This window comes from Convolutriloba macropyga, chromosome 2 (genome assembly GCF_964194025.1).
Source record: "Convolutriloba macropyga chromosome 2, txConMacr16.3, whole genome shotgun sequence".
Lineage (NCBI taxonomy): Eukaryota > Metazoa > Xenacoelomorpha > Acoela > Convolutidae > Convolutriloba > Convolutriloba macropyga.
Window position 1 is genome coordinate 79,974,497 of NC_134469.1, and position 21,866 is coordinate 79,996,362.

Here is a 21,866-nt window from a genome sequence, read left to right on the forward strand (position 1 = left end):
ATTGTCACTCTTTTAACCATGCGGTCAAACTTGAACGAAATATACTTGAACCTAATTGGCGAATGATTGTATAAAAGTCCCCTGGACTACTGATTGAGGATTAATGAAAATTTACAGATTGGCATTTAAATATATCATGGCTCCTAAGAGGTTTGGTGAATAATTTATGTCAGAATTAGCGAATATCAAATCGCCAGATAGTGGTTACAGCTAATTGAAGCAATTTTCCGGGGATAATGGTTACAAAAAAGATCGATTTGTTGAAACAGCTTTTACAGTAGCTCTGAAAATGGTATTTTGTGAGCTAGTTTCATTCTTTTGAAGTCATGTGAGTTGGTTTTTTATAAGCTGAAACTATTTTTGATCTTGTTTATTTGGTTAGCTCTTCGTCTGTACTGATCTTTCTCTGACCAATTTCTTCTGATTGAGCATAAAATGCTCAAATCAGCAGTTTTCACTTTTTTCATTTTATTGAATTGGATTCAAGTTAAAATGCTGTTTAGGCGTTTTCTAACATCATCTAATTGTTTGTATATTGTGAAATCAGGTACGAGTTTGTTTTGTGATTTCGGCTTAGATTTTAAATAAAATGTTAAATTATCTCTTAGAATTAATTTGCCTTCTGAAATCGGGTAAGAGTTTGATTTTGTGTTGTGTTGCCGCTACGATATGAATTTTCGGAAATCAGCTAATAGTTTAATGGTGTTCGTGTTGCGTAGTCAGCTTTGAGTTTCATTACGATGGGAATGCGTCCAAAAGGTATAATAGTGTTGCAAAATCAGCTTAAAATTTTATATGAAATCAGAGCAGAATTTAATTGTCCCTTCTAAAACGCGCCAAGGGAGCCGTTAATATTAGCCGAAAGTAAAATTAGCCGAATGGATTATTAGCCGAAAAGGAGATATTAACCGATAAGATTTGAGAACGGTGCTGATGTTTTGTTCGGTTGTGATAGTTTTATATCAAGTCCAATAGACCGCTGAGGCTTGGCCGTGGCCCGCGAGGCATGGCCAAATGCGTTATTTTCATTTGTAAGCAAGTTAGATAATTGCGTGTCCCAGTTATGTTTGATTACCGCAATTATCTCGTGCAATTAGTTCTTCTAGTTTTCCTTCTTTTGACTTTTTCGGCTAATTTCCACGTCGTCTAATATTCCGGACACCCACGCTAAGAGTCTAGTTATGCTGTCTCTAACAGTTTGTGGTTGGCGGTCAAGCAAACCGATAGGCAAGCAAGCCGAATTTTGAAAATGTGGTGAAGTCAGCCCAAAAATTTGCGATACCCGTATTTTAAGTTGCAACTGGCGGGCAGGTGGGCGCGCGTCGCGGCTTCGCTGCGATAACCGGCCCGCGGTTTCCGGAGTACATCCCACAGCAGATGAAAGGCATGGCCATGGACAGCAGTCTGCTGGGGCCCGTACCTACTAGATGTCTAAAAATTGACGCGTTTTTGTTTCGTTGGTGCATTGGAATACATTATGAACTGTAATACTACGCGCAGTACTGATTGTAACGGCTAACAGTGTATTATTTCTGATAGATTACTTAACTATTACATAACTTTCGGTTTGCTTTTATGTCGGCTTCCTTTGCGTTCGCCGAGTTTGTGATCTGAATTCAGCTAAAAGTTTAATTGTCATTTGTAATCAGGCAATAGTTAATTGCCTTGACATCAACTGAGAGTTTAATTGTGTTGTGGTGTCAGCTTTGCGTTTAATTATCATGTGAATTCAGCCAAGGGTATAATATTGTTGTAAAACCAGCTAAGAGTTTTTGATATGATATGAAAACCAGCAGAGAGTTTAGTCGTCTCTTCTGAAGCGCGCAAAGAGTTAAATTGAATTATGATGTTGCTGAGAGTTTGTGTTCTGAAATCAGCTCAGATTTTGTGTTTTGTACTGAGGTAATAGTTTATTCAGTTGAAATTAGCGGAGATTTTGATTGTGGCGTGAGTCCGCTTTGATTATTATTTTTATTGCGGGAATTTGTCCAAGGGTATAATAGAGTTTGAAAATCAGCTAAAGGTTTTAAAACGATATAAAATCAGCGGAGAGTCTAATTGTCCTCTGAAATCCGCTATGACCTTAATTGTGCTGTGATGTTGGTAAGAGTTTGTCTTCTGAAATCAGCTTAGAGATTAATTGTGTTGTGAAGTCAGCTATGGGTTTAATTTTTCTGTAAATTCGGCCAAGGATTTAATTGTGTTCAAAAATCAGGTAGGAGTTTAATTGTGCTGTGAAATTATTAAGATGGTAAATATGATGCGAAATCAGCTATGAGCTCCATTTTGTGTTGAAACAAGCAAAAAGTGTATTTTGTTGGTAACGGTCAATTGGAACTGTGAACCTCCCATTTTTAATGGATTTCTAAAATCCCTTTTTTTATTTAAAGAAATTCTTCGTGCGGTTAGGATGTCTGCGTTTATCGATAGCAAAAAAATCCTGAAGATATAATGTAGCTCACCTTTGTGATTTTGTGATGTCTTTTTGATTGGTATTTCTAAATGCTGAACGGTTTATTTGTTCTGTTGCGTTGATTAAATTGGAGAATATGGTTAGACGTTTAAATCAGGCAGATTTGTCTCGAGCAGTTTGCTATTGGATGGAGCAGGCTTATAGGAGATTAGATATGGGAGGTGCGAAAATTAAAGTTTAATTGGTAGGAAAAGGGGGAAAAGTGAAAAGGAAATGTTTGGGTAATATTTAAGGCACCCCTTTTTTATGAAGTCTTAGATGAAACGCTTTTACGTATTTGCTGTTTCTAGCGTATATTTTAAGGGTCTGCGGACGGAAATGGCACTCTTCTAATTAGTGGTTTAGGAATACAAAGGCTTCAATGCTTGTTAATTACAGTTTCTTATCTATGGTATATTTTTTGTTGTTTTTTATTGTTTTTTGTTTTTCTAGAGTCAGATCATTTGTCTTCCTGTTTTGTCATCATTATGTTGCATAGTGTGTTGTGGCTATGACTACTGCAATGTCTTTCTGTTGTTGGTATAATTATGTGCTTTACTATAGTAATGAAGGTTTGAATAATGATGAATGAATGGATGTTTTATTGGAGTGCATTGGGGTGAAATTGTGATATGGCATTGGGTGATAATAGAGGTTGTCAAAATGCAACTGAAAAAGGAGAAAGTGAATAAAAATCAATACTCAGTTTTTAATCAATATTTTGTCCAATTATTATGCCTTTTCTTGACTAGGCTCGCTCCTGTTTCGTTTTTCAAATTGTGATGAATTTTTGCGCTTTTTTCTATTTGTGCGGATTGCACAGCTCTAAACCAAGTTCCATTTTAGCCCCTCCCAATTTCCGATAAAATTATTATCCAAATATCCACTTTTGCTCCGATGCGGGGCAGTTGAAATATGAACTGCTCCTCTGTTTCCATTTATTCTCCAGGAAATGGATAGTTACAAAGGGATTGAATGAACGAAGGGGGGGGGGGCAGGCACGGTTGGGATGTGGGGTTAAGGGACACCTTGATCTCGCTCTTCTTGTCCGTTTTTATCAAATTTCGCTGCCATTATCTAAGTCAGTTAATAACACTATTAAGGAGTGAAGTTGACCTGTAACTAAAAGTCAGATTTTCTACTCCAAATAAGCTTTCAACAGCAACCAAATCAGCATGTATTTTACTAATACAATGTTGTTTCTATCAAAGCTTAAAAAATGAGGGCGCCCCCCTCCCCCAGCTCAGTGGGTGCATATTATGTGCACCCCCCACCCCCGGACCCTCGTGCCATATTGGTAGATAATGATCTGCTATGTAATGACACGTGCTCCGTAACTGGGGTTTATAACGTACTGGGGGAGGGGCACAAACGGAAATGATCCCAGAATCGTATTACAGGGAGAAGTCTGATGTTCAATCTCGCTTACTTTTATAAACTGGAAATTGTGATAAACGTAAGTTAGGAGTCAAGCCTTAAAAGCGTGACTTGTGCTGAATGATAAATACGAATGAAAGATAAGGTGAAGTAGAAAAATATGTGTTCAAAAGTCAGTGAAGGACTGGAGGCAAAACTTGATTAATTAGTTGGATCTTTTCCGATTTTTCTCCCCTCCCCCTTTCAGTACGTTTTGAATCCCCCAGTGACGCAACACGTGCCATTACATTGTAAATCATTACGTAAATATATGGCACGTGCTCTTGAGTGGTGGTGGGGGGGGGGGGGGGCTGACATAATCTGCACCCAGGAAGCTGGAGAGGGGGCACAAACGGAAAAAGCATGATCTGATAAAATTTTCCAAAATGTTTCAATAAGTTCCTTTTATGTTGAATTAATGACTGACAAGCATAGACAGCAATAAGAATGATTCTCATCGAAAAAATTGCATTAGAAATGGCAACAAATTCAAAATCTGTGGACATTTGCAAACAAGTCTCTATTATGAAGAGACGTCCCAGCAATTGTTTTCTTTGACACTTTCTGTTGTCATAGCCTATTCAAACAGCAAAAAAACACATTTGCAAAGAAACCAAAAAAGGTTTTCAGAGGACAAAAAATACTGTTGAACTATTGAAAGGGCATCAAACTTTCAGCCATCTCATGCTTCTGAAAAAGCTGTTAATTTGTCTAGATAAAAGTGCTCTAGATATAAAGAGCAAAATACTGCAACAATAACGCTTCAAGCTGTACAAAACGGCAAAATGACATTATATATGCAAAATTGCTTCTAAAAGTCTGAAAAATACCTAAAATTGTTCGAAACTTACAATTGACAAAATTGAGGGAGCATTTGGGGCAAAAGTCTACGAGTTAATATTTTGCTTTGAAAATTGCGCACGTGAAAATACTCACACTGCAAAAAAATTTTTGCGTCCATTTTTGCTCTTTCAGAATACTGCAAGATCGGTTAAAACAACCGTCGCTCTTTTCGATTTTTCTTCAGCTGATTAACTTAAACACTTGTCTTCACATCCTTCATCATTGATCTTTCAGCGATCAAATAAACAGAAGATCATCATATTTTTGTCCTTTATACATTCATAGAACGGAAAATAAAACATCAATGGTGTTAAGCCGATAGAATATGATAATCAAAATTAGCCACCAAATAGTAATCGGTCTTGTTAGAAGGTTGAAAGAGAACAACTGATATAAATTGTGCATAAGATAAGCTTGACATAGCTTGGACAGGAGCTCTACTTGTTCAAAGTATAGATGGCTAGATAAATGAAGCCTAGAGGAGCAAGAAACAACGTGAGAACGGGTTATAAGAGATGACCAAGTTCGAGAGCTTAAGACCAGTTGGTGTAAATGGGTAGCACACTAGGCTTGCAAGTTAGATGCCATTCGAATCCAGTACTGATCCATATTTACAGTTGTTGCACCTGTACTGCATAGACGCCCTAACTGTTTATGGGCCCAGCAATTTTCTAGGTCATGAAACTAATTTCTGAAACAAAACTAATTTGTTCTTGTCAGTCATAGTCCTTTACTGCTTCGTACCTTTTCTTTTCACAACTGTTTCGCCTGCTCTACGATTGATTAACAGACATTGAAGCTGCTGACCTACACTGGAAAGGCGCACGACATTCCAATATGGAGTACGAGATTTGTGGCGATGATGCAGTCGAAGAGACTATACAAATCACTATGTGGGACAGATGAGCAACACAATGAACCTGTCACACTAGCCAATGGGGCAAGCAATGACGAGAAGAACCGCAAGGTGCTGAAGGATGCATATGAGAAGGAAGCTGCAGACATCAAGGAGAAACGAAACAATGTGCGGTGCTATCTGGCACTTGCTCTAGTTGCAACAACCATCATGCTGATGAGACATGACTGTGTAGGAGATGACAGCATCGGAGATGGAGCAAAGGCTTGGAAGCTTTGCTAGAGAGATTTCAGAGTGTGGAGACGCCGATAGTGGTGACTTTGGTGGCAAATCTTGCTCGATTGCAGCTCGAGGATTATGAGGATATGGACAGCTTCATCAGGACAGGAGTTGCTCACAACTCTACGAGAAGCAATCTGAGATACCCTCTTCAACGCCTTGGTCCTCAATGGCCTATCAATGGGTTATGAAAGTTATACAGGAAAGCTTCAAACCGGCAACGAACTTCACAGAGACGAGGAAAAGGCTGCAGAACTTCTATGATAGCAGAGCACAGAGACAAAAGGAACAAAGTGGCACTGGCAGTGAAGTGTGACTTCAAGAAGGGACCCAAGAGGGGAAAACTGATTTGTGTGTTGGATGCCAGGTCACTTCGCCAAGGACTGTAGGAGGAAGGAGACAGCACAATGCAGCAATTGTGGTAAAAAGGGCCACTCAGAGAGGGCATGCAATAGACAGAGATGGCGGCAAACATGTCAGTGGCGTTGGTGCAACATTGGCTTCACCAGACGAGGAAAACTGGGCAGCCTTTGGAAGACAGCAGACAAGCTATTGGACAGTGGTTGCACAGATTACATAGTGACAAACATTGACGCGTTCCTTGACTTTGTGCCCATTCAATACTCTGTCAGAAATCGCAACGATGAGGCTTCCAGAATGGTGGGCAGAGGCTGTGGGGGATGAGCATACCCTCAAACAAAGGAGAACTGCAATGAGCGCTAAAGAATGTTTTGCCTGTGCCTGACTATTCCTCAAACCTATCAGTCTCAAGATGCACGGAGTGACTGATAGCTTCACTTTCGGGAAAGGAAATAACTGCATAAAACTCCAAAAGTGAACTCGGGTAAAACTATCAAGAAAATGATTTGCTTTATCTAACCCGCAGCGTTCTAGAGTTATAGATGAAATCCAACAGCGTAAAACTTGACAGCCCAAGGAAGTGGCAGACTATTGGATCATTTGAATCAAGCTCATGTGGTCAGGAATGCACCAGAAAAACGGGGGAACTCGGTGATGTATGCAATGAGTGCGCATTGGCCATGATCACAAAGACTCCGGTACCAAGAGTGACAGAGACCCAAGCAGAAGAGAAGCTGGCAATTGTGTTCAGACGTGATGGGACCTTTCAGATTAGAGTCTATTTCAGGGTTCCGGTTCTGCATTTTGTTTGCACACCAGTACACAAAGTTTGTTTTTGTGGTTTTCCGTAAGGCAAGGAGTGAAGCACTGGACAGCCTGAAGCTGAAGACATTTTGTCTCTCTGGGGGACGTCCAAGAAGCAGAGGCAAGACAATGCGAGGGAGTTTCTCTCAGAGCAGTTCAAGACGTACTGCCTAGACGCAGGCATTCTCCACGAGACGACCTTACCAGAGACGCCACAATAGAATAAGTTAGCTGAGAGGTGCAACAGGACACTGCTGGAGATGCAAGGTATTTGATCGTTGACTCACGACTTCCCAAGATGGTGTGGAGAGTAGCGATCCTTCACGCAACAAGGATCACAAACTTTGCTGTGAGACGAGAAGAAAAGTGCCCAGCAGAGCCGAATCAAGGTATAAAACCTAAGCTTTCAATTATTAAATTATCTATTTTTGGTTGCACAGTCTTCATGAGGAAGAGGGACAGACGTCAGCAAACTTGAACCCAAGGCACTGGAGGGCAAGTTTCTGGGTTGCATTGAAAGAGACAACGGATACCTGGTGTACGTACCCAAAACACGCAAGGTAATGGCCGTGCGAGATGTGATCAAGAAATCTGAACTGTGCTCAATCTCAGAGCGTCTCTGTGTTGTCAGAGATCCCAATGAGGCGGTGGCAACAAAGAGAAACAGGGCACATCACTGCAAAAAGGAGGAGTGGCATGACGCAGAGAGCATGAGCAGACAACAAAGGACACTGAGACGAGGTGCCTCGGTTTTTGAGGAAGCAGCACTAGATGAAGAATCTACTGCTACAAGAGTGGAGTCTCAGAGTTACTGGAAGACAGTGACACAGAGGACTTCTCACAGTTAGAGACAGTTGGCTTCACTGAAGAGGCACTGGAGCATGGGGACTGGGCAGAGCCCAGACGAGGGACACGAGCTAGAAATGTTCCGAATTTTTTTGAAGAAGTCAGGACTCATCTTGCTGTGACTGAGGGTGACTATGTGGAAAGGAAAACAGTCTACGAAGTCAAGCAAGGTGACGATTGGGACCAGTGGCACCGGGCAATGACGAACGTGGTCAAGGCGCTCCAAGACAACGAGACTTCGAACCTGGTGAAACCACATACAAACGGACGTCATACCGGGCAAATGTGACTACAAGTGAAATTGGGACCCAATGGTCAGTTCAACAAATACAAAGCACCCTATGTAACCGCGTAAATTAAATGGAAGGACTGGACTGATTTGAGACTTTTGCCCCTATCTGTAAGCCAGAGACATTCAGGATTCTACTTCAACTATCAGCGAAGCAAGGCCGTGTGATGCACCAGTTTGATGTCAAGACGGCTTTTCTGCACTCACCAATAGAGGAAGAAGTGTATCTGGAACAGCCACAGGAGTTTGTAAAACAAGGATGAGATGGAGGCAAGTTAGTATGTCGACAAAACAATTCAATTTATGGTTTGAAACAGGCTGCTAACAACTGGTATAAGGAGCTGGCAAACTTCCTACTGAGACGGGTTCACCAGAAGCACGAACGACCTTTGCTTGTTCGCGAGAGCAGAGACAGGGTCACACCTTCATCTTGGTCTGGGTTGACGACATCATAGTAGCATCAAAAAGCTTTACAGTGATCTCCGATGTCAAGAAGGCGATTGAGGCAACCAGACACTGGTTTCTGGGTCTAAGTATCAGACGGGAAGAGGGCAATGTCACAGTTGACCAGGAACACTGATTAGAGACAATGATTGAGCCGTTTCAAAAGGATCAATGCAAACCTTCAAGAACTCCCGCTGATTTGAATTTGAAACTTCAGTTAGCACAGAACGGAAAAGAAGTGGACCAAAGGATCTACAGAAGCTTGGTTTGATCATTTCTGTATCTGGTCAAACAGATGAGGCTAGACATCAGTCAACATTCTGTCCAGACACATGAATGCACGTACCAATCAACACTGGCTATGGGGAAAACGAGTTCTTCGATATCCAAGTTTCAAAAGGTTTAAAACTGACTTACACAAAAGAAGCTGGTTATGATTTCGTGGGGGAAAGTGATGCAGACTGGTTTTGTGATGTGAATGACAGAAAATCAACGACGGACTATTACTTCAAGCTCAACGCACCTGGAGCAGAACTCAGCTGGGTTGTCAAGAAGCAGGCCACAGTTGCTCTTTCTTCATCAGAAGCAGAATATCAGGGCATGGCAGCAGCAGTAAAAAGCAAGATATCTGAAGAACTTCTGGAGGATTTCGGTATCCAACAGAAACATCCATTAGCAATTGGAGGGGGCAACCAGAGTTGTATCAAATTGTGCCAAAACCCACTCATGCACAAGAGGAGCAAGCACATCGAGACAAAATTTCCTTTCATTCGGGACAAGACAGAAGGTGGAACTATTTCAATTCATTACGTTCCTTCTGACAAAATGGCAGCCGAATTTTTACCCGTATCGAAGGCTGAAACATTCAGAACAGTTTGCATGAAAACAGACTGTACGCAATCAGCTCAATAGTCTTGAATTTAGTTACAATTTAGAAAGATAGTTTCACTTACCGGATTAGTGAAACAAGGGTAAATCGATTAAATTGAATTTAGGATAAAAATTTATATAAATCAATCATCTGTGATATTACTTGAATTAAAATTTTAAAACCCAGCATGTATTGAATGATTGATACCACCGGAAATGTGAATGAATTCTTAGAAAAGTATAAGTGGATACTATCTATGTTATTGGTATTGGGTAACCCTTCCGACCCCACTATTGGCCACTATTGGGTAACCCTTTCGACTCCCACTATTTGGTAACCCTTGCGACGCCCACTATTTTTCATCCCCTAAATCAAATCACCATCTTGATCTAATAATCTTCTCTGGTAAATCTCAAAATTCTACTGTAAAATGATTTTTGGTTAATTTCTCATATTTGATAAATTAATTTTTCTACTTAGTTGAAACCAATTTTAGTTCCGCTTGCGAAAATCCATAACCCCACATGTTATGGGCCCTAGTCTCTGAGCTTTGCCGCAAAAGAGAGACAAGATAGTTAGAAACTGTGAGAGACTATGCGCAATGTTAGAAGGTTGAGAGAACAATCTAATGTAAATTGTGCATAAGATAAGCTTGACAAGAAGCTACTTGTTCAAAGTATACTTGGCTAGCGAAATGAAGCCTAGAGGAGCAAGAAAGAACGTGAGAACGGGTTATAAGAGATGACCAAGTTCGAGAGCTGAAGACCAGTTGGTGTAAATGGGTAGCGCACTTGGCTTGCAAGTAAGAGATCCTGATTCGAATTCAGTACTGGTGCATTTTCACAGTAGTTGCACCTGCATAGACCCCTAACAGCTCTCGAACGAAATTTGAAGCAATAATGGTAAATGTGTGTCTTTTTATGCAAATTTTTTGCTTGACTGTTTTTTCTTTCGATTTCACGTCTCGTTACTTTTTGACGCTTGATTTTTTGAGTGAATTGAATTGTGCGCATTCGGAAATAAAGTCTATTGCAAAAATAAAGCAAATTGAGAGCGAAGGCAGAAATAGGCCTGTGTAGCGTAGTGGTAGATGGGTTCGAACCGAGAGAGCTCATTGGTTCGAACCCCTCCCTAGTCAGACGTTTTTGAACCAAAAATAGTTCCTCTAGCTTCGCCTGTCGTTCGAGAGCAATTCGACCGACGTTTATCGGTTTATATTTTAACCCATCTGAGAGGAATTAAATTGCTCTTAAGAAGTAGAACTTGATTGATACGATGGTTTCAGATTGGGACTATGCTGGCTTGTGGCTCCAGCAGCTGTGGTCAGCTGGGCTTGGGGCACACTGACGACATCACAGTCCCCAACTTTCGAAAAGTGCCTCATTTTGACAATCTCAAAGTGCAAATTGTGAACAGTGGACGTGAACACACGCAGGTAAGGGGTACATTTTCGTCGGGTAAAAGATACAACCGAATATAACTTGTGTATAGAGTAAGCATGGGCAAAGATTTTAACCGTTATTTAGAGATACCAAAGTTTGGGAGCTGTGCATCATGTGATGTACTGGTTGAGCACACTTGAATTGCAAACGAAGATAATCTGACACCATTTTTGGCTCCATTTTTTAAATTTTATTAGTGGCCTCATTTTTGTTCCCTGACTTTCAAAGAGAGTAGGAAATTATATAGGCGTTCAAGAAAAAGGTTTCCGATGTTTTCTATATAGAAAAATATATACTCTCTGTTTGTCTCGTGTGAGAAGCCATTTTTGTGTTAGCCTTCAATGAAGATTCTTTGTCAGTTGTAGCAAGATAAAAAAAAGTGTGAAAAAAAAACATTTAAATTAAACTGAATTAAACTTTTTTATCTGCTTGGTCTCAATGGGCTCGAAGAAAAATTTCCAAAACGGTAAAAGGTCAGTACTCTGAGGAACAGAAGTTGGTATTCGGTAGCTTTACAATACGAAGCGCTAAAATTTTTGTTAATGTGTACCATTCTTCACTTTTAGTAAAGTTTTATGTTCTCTTTTTTCTTTGCTTCCAGGTCGTGAAACATTGGTTTAGCTAAATTTCTGTTTTATCATTTCTCGTTTTTTAACAGGAACAAGTTCTCTGGGGCAGATATTTATGTTTCTTGGGGAAAGTAAAGTTTAAACTTAGACCTTTGGTATTTTAATTTAATTTTTAAGATATTATTTTGATTTGGCTATTTCTGACTGAGGGCAAATTTTGTCTCCAAATTTGTTATTTTCTATGATTTCTTTATTAGCTGTTAAATTTTAATGAAAGATTTTTTTTCAATCCTGAGAACCATTTTTCTTGCTCTCAAACAAAGTTTTTAGCAATTATATTAGTCTTGTGGTCTTTCTACGCGATTTTTCGCTTGACCGATTTTTCGTCTCACCCATTTGACTTTTTGTCCTCAAAAACAATATAAACAGGTTTAGCCCGGCGGGAATTAAGGGCTTTTAGAGCCTTACGCTTTGCCAGTCTTAATCTTAAAAGTTTAACCCCCAACCACCCCCAGTCTGAGCCCTCTCGTCCAGCCTTCCCAAATCTACCCACTCCAATTCTAGCATTTGTAAACCCCAGGTCGGTACTATCGAATCCAATCGACGGTCTTTTGGGAGCAATTCAGCCGACGCTAATCGTTTATGTTTTGCCTTTGTCCATCTGCATTTTTTCATTCAAGGTTTTTTCGGTGTTTGGGCATCTCATTCGTCTTTTTCACTTTGTCTTTTTCAAATGGCTAAGTCAGTTCTTCTGATTGTTGTTCGGGTCTTGGTTTTTAAGACCTGTGCTTTTGAGACGCGATTGTCAAGATTTTGGGAGACTAGTTTACAAATAACGTCCGTCTCAGTTGATAAAGATCTGGTGCGTTTAAATATATCTTTTTGAATTTTTTGCGATTTAGGTATTATTAATGACACCTTATATTGTTGTTGTTTAGCTTTTTGAATGCGCCTTTTTGTTAAGTTTATTTGCTGAGTCTTTAATAGATGGTGGCAAAGTCGGCTGCGTTTGCCACCATCTATTACTTTTGCCAGTTGTCGGCTGATTAATTTCTTTTGAATTTTTTTTTTTCAATTTTCTTTCAGATATTTTTATCTATGCAGTATCCGGCTCAAATTCTTTTCTACTGTGAACTGGCCATGAAATAAATGCCCATTATGAATTTAAAGCTTTAAGATTGGACAAATTGAGATTGCAAATATTTTCGCCTGTTAACAGCCGTAGGTTGAATATGATTTGAAACAATGTTTACCGGCATTTTTTAATCGTTTCTTTCTGTTCCTGGCTCCGATCTTTCTCATTGTTACTGATTGGTTATTGAAATATATTAATTTTTCGCGCTGAATTTCCGGTGTCTTATATTATGACGAACACTACTTTGTGCCCCAGTCTCAGTTAAAAAATTTTTGGCGGGACTTCGATAGTACAAAATAAACGCCAGTACAATAGAAAACAATGATACTAAAGAGTTTTACAAGACAATTTAATGGCCGAGATCTCGAACACAAATTGAAGTGTAAGAGAACTGTGTTTGAAAGAGATTACTGCTTCTAACTTGTGTTCTCGAATTTCTTGTCTGTTTTGAATGTAAAATTTTTTCAGTCAATTCTGAGTCCTTTTGGGGTCTAGGTTTTAAAATTGTGTTTGTGGGACTGCTATGATTAGTGATAAAAGGGGGGGGGGGGTCTGTCACACACTTTTAGACCCCACATTTCTCCCAAAACCCCGCTCCGTGCGGGATTCGAACCCACACAGAGATGGGTTTTGGCAGAAATGTGTCTAAAAGTGTGCGACAGACCCCCTCTTTTATCACTACTGCTGTTTTATAATAAATATTGTGCATATGTTTCTCTGAGTTAATATTTCTAGGTTCTTACAGTGGACTCCAAAGGAATGAAAAATCTCATATCATGTGGTGGCAATGATTTGGGCCAGTGTGGACGAAAAATAAGCTCTGGATGTGTTAGACCGTCCATTGTTGATTTACCCAGCAACAGCCTCTCGCTCGAGTTAGAAAGCGTTGTTTCTGGATCATCACACAACCTAGCATGTACGAAAGATGGAAAAGTGTTCAGCTGGGGTTCCAACACAGATTACCAAACAGGCTTGTTAGATTCGGACGCAAATGAAAATGGAGTTTTTGATCGGCCCACTATTGTGCAGTTTCCCGAAGCTGTTAAAGTGCGCTGTGTTAGTGCTGGAGCTAAGCACTCGGTAGCTTTGGCTTCAAGTGGCAAATTGTTCATGTGGGGGTCCAACTCCTTCGGACAACTTGGTTTAGGCAAAGAAGTTGAAATTTCACGTCATCCTCAGGTTGTGAAAGGTATTGAAGGGTTGCCAATAGCTAATATTGCATGTGGAAGCTTTCATACATTCATAACAACGGTCTCAGGCCGCGTTTTTGCTTGCGGGTTGAATAAATTTGGTCAGTTAGGACTTGGCGATACAAAAGACCAATTTGTTTTTGCCAGAAACAACAACTTGAAACCCTTCTTTGTCTTGAAGATTGCCTGCGGAGAGCAACATTCTCTGTTCCTCTGCTCGAAGGTAGAACCATCGTCAAGCTCTACTTTGCAGCCAAATATCACTGTGATGAGTTGTGGTAACGGGTTCAAAGGACAGCTAGGGTTCCATTCTGAAGATCTGGTTCTCGATCCAGTTGAGATTCTCTGGTCCGATAACTTGAATGTTCGAGATATCTCCTGTGGCAGGAAACACTCACTCTGTCTCACAGAAGAGGGGAGAGTTTTCGCGTTCGGTTTGAACAATTTAGGACAGCTTGGTTTGGACCACAGTAATGATGTGTTCAAACCCACTCTAGTGACCAACATACCTGGACCAGTAGGACTGATAGCCGCGGGCGGTGATCAATCTTTTTGTGTACTGCGGGCCAATATATCGACATTTGAAAGAAGATTCCCTATTGACAGAATTGATGCAAAATTTGTAGAAGATTTCACAAAATGTCCGACAGAATTCGTGAACACGTTCGGAAATGAAAACTTTCGAGATATGGTCTCGTTTGTTTTCTCAGATGCTGCAAGTGTTAATTCCTCATTTTTGCACTCATATCCCTCAAGACGTTGTCAAAGTACTCCGCAAGAATCGAGCGTCGATCTAGATACTGTGAGTTTGTTTTTCTCAACTTTATCTGAAATGTACAATTCGGCTATTGACAGAGCTTTAACGAGCGCAATTGACTCTCTCTTTCGCTCCCTCCCTAGAGAACCGGCTGATATCGAGTGTTTAAGACTCTACTTATCGCTTTCTCAGTGCTATATTTTGGATTGTACAAACAACTGGCAAACATTAATTGTACCATTTGCAGCTCAAATTCTCCATTTAAACACATCAGCTCTGAAAATTTTGAAATATTGGTTCCGAAATGCGGATACGAGGTTTCTTGCCAAGTTGCTTTCTGTCTACAAAGAAGTAATTAATCATTTCGTTAATTTTTCTATAAAATCGGGAACAAATGTCTTCCAAGACGAGCAGGGGGTGAAGTCACTTATGATTAGCCTTCGAATGATGGAGTTACTATATTCGATTAACGATATGAAAACGAACTCTAAGAAGCTTCCGCCCAATAGATTTTATGTCAAGCAATTGACAACACGTTTAGATTTAGAAAACGATTACATTGTCTGGCTACATAAGAGAACCAGTGGACAGAATTCGAAGAATGCCAGTTCTCTGTCACAGATTTGTGATCCGTTCAGAGTTGTGCCAGTTTGCGACTTTCCGTTTGTTTTTGATGTTCCAGCAAAGAGTGCCTTGTTGGCATGTGAAGCACTTATCAAGATGCAAAGAGTGGTGACTCAAGTGCAGCTGCAGAGTCTAATGGCATCCAACTTTGTAGGCATGGCTTGCCCTTTCTTAGTTCTTTGCGTCAACAGGTACAGAATTAAAAATAATGCCATTGTCTAAATAGAAATTTAGGTACTGTTCCATTAAACCAAAATAAATTTGACACAGGCTTTTCACTGCAAATACTTGCAGGCTTATGTTTTCATTTCTTTAGTTGATTTTGCTGAAATTCCATTTTTTGAATTTCTGAATCGAATTTTTGATAGTATCTAAAAGATTCAGTTCTAAAATGGTCGTTTAATTGTACTCGGGTATTGAATAATGAGCTATTTATTGATTCGAGCTGCCGTGTCATTTTAGTCGAACTTCTTAATGAACGTTTTTTTTCTTCACTCCTTCATTGTTCTGGGGTAACTGAATGTTCAACTGTTTTGGTCAGTCAATTTTAGGCGATCGATTTATCTGTGAGTGCAAGACAAGAAATCCCGTCTAGCGAGTGAGTTTGGCCGTTTTTTTGTTCTTTGTTTTGCTGGTTCTCAATACTGACGCGGTCTCACAGAGAACTATATATAATGTTTTCAGTTAATAGTTTGTTTTGGATACTTTCATACTGTTTCTTTCATAGAAATTTGTTTTTAGTTTCGACTATAATTGTTGCTTTTTTTGTTTCTGTAGAAAGTAACCAAGTGTAAAAAAAATCCCAAAATTTAAAAAAATTAAAGAGCGTCAGTCACATAGCTACTATTAGACATCAACTCAATTCTCATTATTTTTTCATTAGCTTTATCACAGCCGTAGTTATGAAAATTGAGTTGATGGCTCATAGTTATTAATTAGGTGACTTGACTGAAGCTTTTTGATGAGAATTTTTGGATTTCATTTTTACTTTAGTTGGTTATTTTCTACTTTCGGTTTTATCGCTTAGTTACAAGTTGTAATGGCTGGCTAGGCAGGCGTCAGCTAAACTTCTGACTCTGTCACTTGGGGTGTAAACTATTACTGTGTCTTAATTTCGAATGAACCCAATAACAATTTACACAATTTATGTACAACCATTCGTTAAAAGAAGTTTAATACATATTAAGGAAGAGTTTCAGTTTAAAAAGAAGTATTGAAGAAGAAAGTTCTCGCTAAAACTGAGTTTCTGTTCGTGTTGTATTAAAGACTTCTTCTACCTCCGGCGCACTCAGCCTTTTCAAGCACCATGGAGGGCTTCTACTGGCTGAACTTGGCATTTCAAAAAGATAATGGATAGGATACATGGCTAGCCTCGTAGAAGATGGTGTGATCGGCAATTTTTATTTTCACAAGGTAAGTAACAAGTACTGTTAATTAATTAAAACAAAAAAAAGAATAAATTTTCAGGATCTTAAATGTTTGATGACGTTGATGGGACTCGAACCTCATAATGTGGGTGTCAGAATTTTAATCAATATTAGTGCACTGCACTAAGTTTTCTTCTGGATTTGGAGGTGTTTCGCTTCATAGTTCCATTGTTCTCAGTTTGGAATTGTCTGAAAAATTGAGACGGATGAAATTGGTTCATCCTGAGTATCGAACCCACGCGCGCATTGTAAACATCGAGTTAGCTGTCCGCGCTAAGTTCCATGACGCATATTTTCAACTTATACTTTTTCAATCGCAATACGAATTAACTTCCAACCAATTAAAGCAGATAGGTAGTATAAAACAAATGATCTTAATTCGTATAATATGGTAGTCGTCAGTCTAAGGAGAGCAAATGCTAAAATTTTCTGTTTGAAAAGGGAGGACTGAAAAAGTTAAAATGAACTTTGTTTTAATTTCATAAAAGAAAGTGAATAAAAAGAAATCAAAACTGATGAAAAATAAGAAGTGCTTGATTAAAAGTGCTACGCTGACCTAACCATAAAACCACTGAAACCAAACCGCGCGCAGCACAAAGCTAGATGATGAGGTGTTTCTCTTGTTTAATTTAATTCAGTGGAGTATGAAATAGATGGTTAAAAGACTGAAATAAAGATTTCAAAAGGAAAGGAAGCTTAATCAAATTGATAATTACCGTAAATAGCTATTGTTTTGATGTTTTTGGTGATCTGTTCAGCCCCGAATTTACTAAGCGAGCGGCTGGCTGAATAGAATGAAAAGAATGAAGTGATCTGTTCAGCCCCGAATTTACTAAGCGAGCGGCTGGCTGAATAGAATGAAAAGAATGAAGTGGAATAAAAATAAGTTGTGTCTGGCCCCGAATTGACTAAGCGAGCGGCTGGCCATACACTCGTAATTTTTCTGATCGGATAAAAAGACGGCTATGTGCAAAAAAAAAGTAAGAGAAGGTAATAATAGGAAGGTGAAACATCTTGGCTTCGAACTCTTTTCGGTTCGCTTTGTTAGTTACGTGTATACGTATTTATCCGCTGAGCCAATTGGCTTGGCTTCAACAATTATACTAAATCGTTTTGAGTTGGCTGTAGGTAATAAACGCTTTGACAGATATATGAAGAAAAAACAAAATCGCATAGTGATAAATAAACAAAGTTGGAGTCAAACCGTTGTTGTAGGTATAGAGATCTTCGTGTTCGTTGCTCCTCACAACTGCGCTGCTGGCTAAAAATTTGTATTATTTCGTTTGCTAGTCATCAAATTCGTGTGATGTTTTTCGCTGAGATTTCAATATAAAGTTGCACTTCCTTGTTTTCCCGTTTTTGTCATCGTATTCCTGTTTATTCAGTTCCCCAGTTTTCCACTGCTGTCAGTCCGTCTGCCGATCTTTCTTGGAAAACAATTTATGGCCTTGAGTTTGGGGATGCACTGGGGCTCGATCCTCATTCTCTCATTCATCAGTGTTTTGGGCTGCTATCTACACCGGATGGCTATAGTGCACCAGTTTGTCTTTTTTTTTAGTATTGAAGGTGATCGAGAGTACTTTTGCAATTATTAAGCGGGCACTGCCTTTTTTTGTGAATTAGTTCCACTACAGACTGTGTGTTGTGTTTGATTGCCCGACTAATATACCCGTTTGCTATTTTGATCTGAACTTCTCTAATTGTTTGCATGTTTGCTTCTTCATGAAGTTTTTGGACCTTGTAAAATCTAGGTTTTCGTAGGCAGATCCTCAACGCTTTATTCTGGACATATTGTATTTTGTTAATGAGTGATTGGGATTGTTCAATCCATCAGGCATTTGAGTACAAAAAAAGAGGCCGGATCCAAGATTTGTATACCAATAAAAGACTCTCTTCGTTGATGTTTAGATTGCTAACTCTCCATTGTTGAAATAACCTGCTGTTTGCTCTCTTTATTAGGCTATTGCAGTGATCGTTCCATCTGAGATGAGGAGTGAGAGTAATACCTAGAAACTTTAATGACTGTGTTTTTCCGAGGGGTACGCCTTTTATTTTTAAATTGAGCTCAGACTCTTTCTTAGATGGGTTTTTAAAAATCATTTACTGAGTTTTGTTAGGATTTATTTTAATTTTCAAGTGGTCACACCAGTCTGTAAGGCTATTTAGTGATGATTGCAGATTGTTTTGAATTAGTTGAGCGAGATCTGTAGTACAGGGCAAAATCGTCAGCGAACTGTGAAATCTGTGCGTTCATTTTTGGCAATCGGCTAACGTATATAAGGAAGAGAACGGGAGCAATTACGCTGCCTTGGGGCACCGGCTGTCGGGCAGAAACTGGCGCTAACAGTAGTATTTATCTTTACGTAAACGTTAATTTCGAATGAACCCAATTTGGGAGCCGAACATTGCTTCGTGCGTGTCCCGACTCACAAGTTTTTTCTCGTGGCAAATTTCATGCAATATTTTCTTATCACTATATCTGAGGCCCTTTTGAAATGTTTTTACACAACAATGAGAGGTTGGTATTAATAAAAAAAGATATAATGTCTCGTAGATTTAATTCAATAAAAAGAATAAATTACAAGAAAACAATTGGAATGAAGTAGGTGGAATAGCTTGATTTTTATTCAACAGCATCGAAATCGAAAAATATCTAATCGTTAGGAATGTTTTATTGCGCAACTTATAATTGTGTTTTTTTTAGCTCAGAACTGGTATGATGCATTATGTATGTCCGAGAAATTTTTAGTTAGAGGTGTACGTAGCAATTATTTGTTTTGTTAAACTGGTAAGTACCAATGTCATTAGGCGTATGCTTTGACCGAATTTACAGTCTAGAACCTTCGGCTACTATCACATTTAGTTTTTCTCCGTTCGTTTTTGGGACATTTAGGACTTTTTTGGCGAATTAACAGAAGATTAATGCTTTTTGGCCTGTGTTAGGCTGACTTCAGTGCCTATGTGAACCTCCCATCATGAAAACATCTGTAATATCGCACCAAACATGCGGCACATATCACAATAGCCTAACAGCAATACTTAAAACTCCTTATTTTTTGAAATTACAATTATCCGTTATCGCTTTAGCTACTCCAATTTCAAAAACAGAACCTATTGCATCTGTTGTATAAACAAGACAACACTGATTAAATGCTAGCGAGCATGCTTTGAAAATTTTCCTTTATCAACAATGAATAATTGAAATCACTTTGAAGCAAGAAGCTTGACCAGAACATAGAACGAAACAAACGAAATAATTCTTGAAATTCAAAAATTTAAATCTGGTGAACAATTTTTAGGAAGAGACAAAGAGATTTAGATGCAAACTAATTTATAAAGTTGAAACCACGCCAAAGCGTCGGCTTTTTAAAATGTGTTGCGACAATCTTCTGATACCAGCGAATCGGCTAAGGGGTTTAACACCCCCCATTTGCTTACAAAATTTCTGATCCCACAAAATGCTAAACCTAACTACAATTTTGTTTCTGTTTGTCATCATAAAGAGGAGGCCACGTTGTGCGTTCCCATCTGATGGTTTGAAAAATATTATTGTCTCTTTTTAGGCAGGATCACAAAAGCAGTTTGCAATCAAAATCCCTTCAGATTTTTCTGATGAAATTGTGCCTCGAGGAAAATCATTTTGTAGCAATCTGAAATTAACTGGTTGATGCTTTAGTTCAATGCGTTTGAACTAATCCTGAGACGAACGGACTAGACCTCTATCGATCAAAGTTGCCCTTGCAAAGTGACTAGAGAAATTATATTTTTAAACGCAAAATACTTTTCGATTAGTACAATTTTATTCAGAAGTGGAATTGCATTGCGGATGCGTTTATTAGCCTGTCCAATTCCTTCGACCTTATTCTGTTGTTCACTATTGCTAATTTGAGATTTTCTGTGTTTGCCTGTGAGGTCTTAGTGTTTTTTTTTGTCGATATCTAGAAATAAACTAAATGCTATAAAAATTGGTGAGAAAGAGAACGAGCCGTCCCCCAATGAGTAATCCTTGTGACATTACTCCTCAGCATTCTATCGAAATTGGCGATGTAATTCGAACAATCGTAACCATTGGTACACTTTACTCCCAAAATTTTGCTCTGAAATTAGCTTGTTCTATCGAATATCCTGTACTCCTACAATTTTTTCTGCGGTGTTACTAACTCAGAAAAAAGAACGCTAGAAAAAGAAATTATCGTGCTCGAAAAGATACTCATCAAGATAAAATTTCTAGTGAATTGACAGCTGCCTATCTTTTTCCAGACGTGAATTTTCTAAGATATCTTTGTACGGATTTCTTTTTCCAGCTAACTAAAAACACTAAAAAAGCGTACTTTAACAAAATGTTCCAGGCTTTAAGTTGGACATCAGCAAATGCCATAATTCTTTGATTCAGAGCCAGGGCTAGGAGCCCAAGACCTACTTTCTCTATTTACTAGATATCCTCGCGAATTACCGAAAGGCATCCGAATTACCGAAAGGCATTCCCCACACGAAAATATATTTCTCGGACGAATAACGAAAAAAAGAGTTGCAAAAAGACTTCCAATATATTTTGCTTATGTTGTCTTATATGTAACATACTGCAATTTCCCTTGACTTACCAGTTAATTTTCTGTACTATTGACATCTCAAATATAGTGCTTATATTTTCTCTCTCTCTCTCTCTCTCTCGCATAATGCACCAGTGTTTCTGATCCTTGATGCTTTTCGTCCATTGAATTCGTCTGAATTTGTTCGTTTCACTTTTTCTGGATGGCACTTAATGTGTTTCGACTCATTGCTCTCAAACTAAGTTTGTAGCAATTATATTAGTCCTGTCGGTCTTTTTTATGCGATTTTTCGCTTGAGCGGTTTTTCTTCTGACCCATTTGACTTTTCGTCCTCAAAAACGGGATAAACAGGTAGCGCTCGAACTGCATCAAGTGGACGAGTAGCTCTCATAGAGCCTTACGCATACGCCTTACTAGTCTCTAACTTTCCGATTCGCCGATACCTTTGACCATTTTTGGGTGTGAGAGGGCGGTTCTTAGTCTTAAAAGTTTGACCCCCTCCAGTCACCCCCCCCCCCCCCCCCCGACTGCTAGCATCCTTAAGCCCCAGCTGGATACTACCGAACGCAACCGCTCGCCTGTCGTTTGAGAGCAATCAGGCCGACGTTATTCGGTTTTGTTTTTTGAAGCTCTTAAAATTTTACCCTTTTGCGGAATAAACAAAATGTCAGTTCCTTCCGTGAGCGACGGTGTGGCTCGAGATTTGCGTTGC

The 21,866-nt window shown here is 39.2% G+C and overlaps 1 protein-coding gene across 1 annotated transcript in view; it reads left to right on the plus strand.

Moving 5' to 3' along the window:
• Positions 1-21,866, plus strand: part of LOC142334762 (uncharacterized) — a 603,346-nt gene that overhangs the window by 579,591 nt on the left and 1,889 nt on the right. Inside the window, exons 2-3 of the mRNA XM_075383045.1 lie at positions 10,744-10,895; positions 13,342-15,368. Of these exons, the coding sequence (XP_075239160.1) occupies positions 10,755-10,895; positions 13,342-15,368 (2,168 nt within the window). The 5' untranslated portion in view covers positions 10,744-10,754. The remainder of the gene's footprint in view (positions 1-10,743; positions 10,896-13,341; positions 15,369-21,866) is intronic.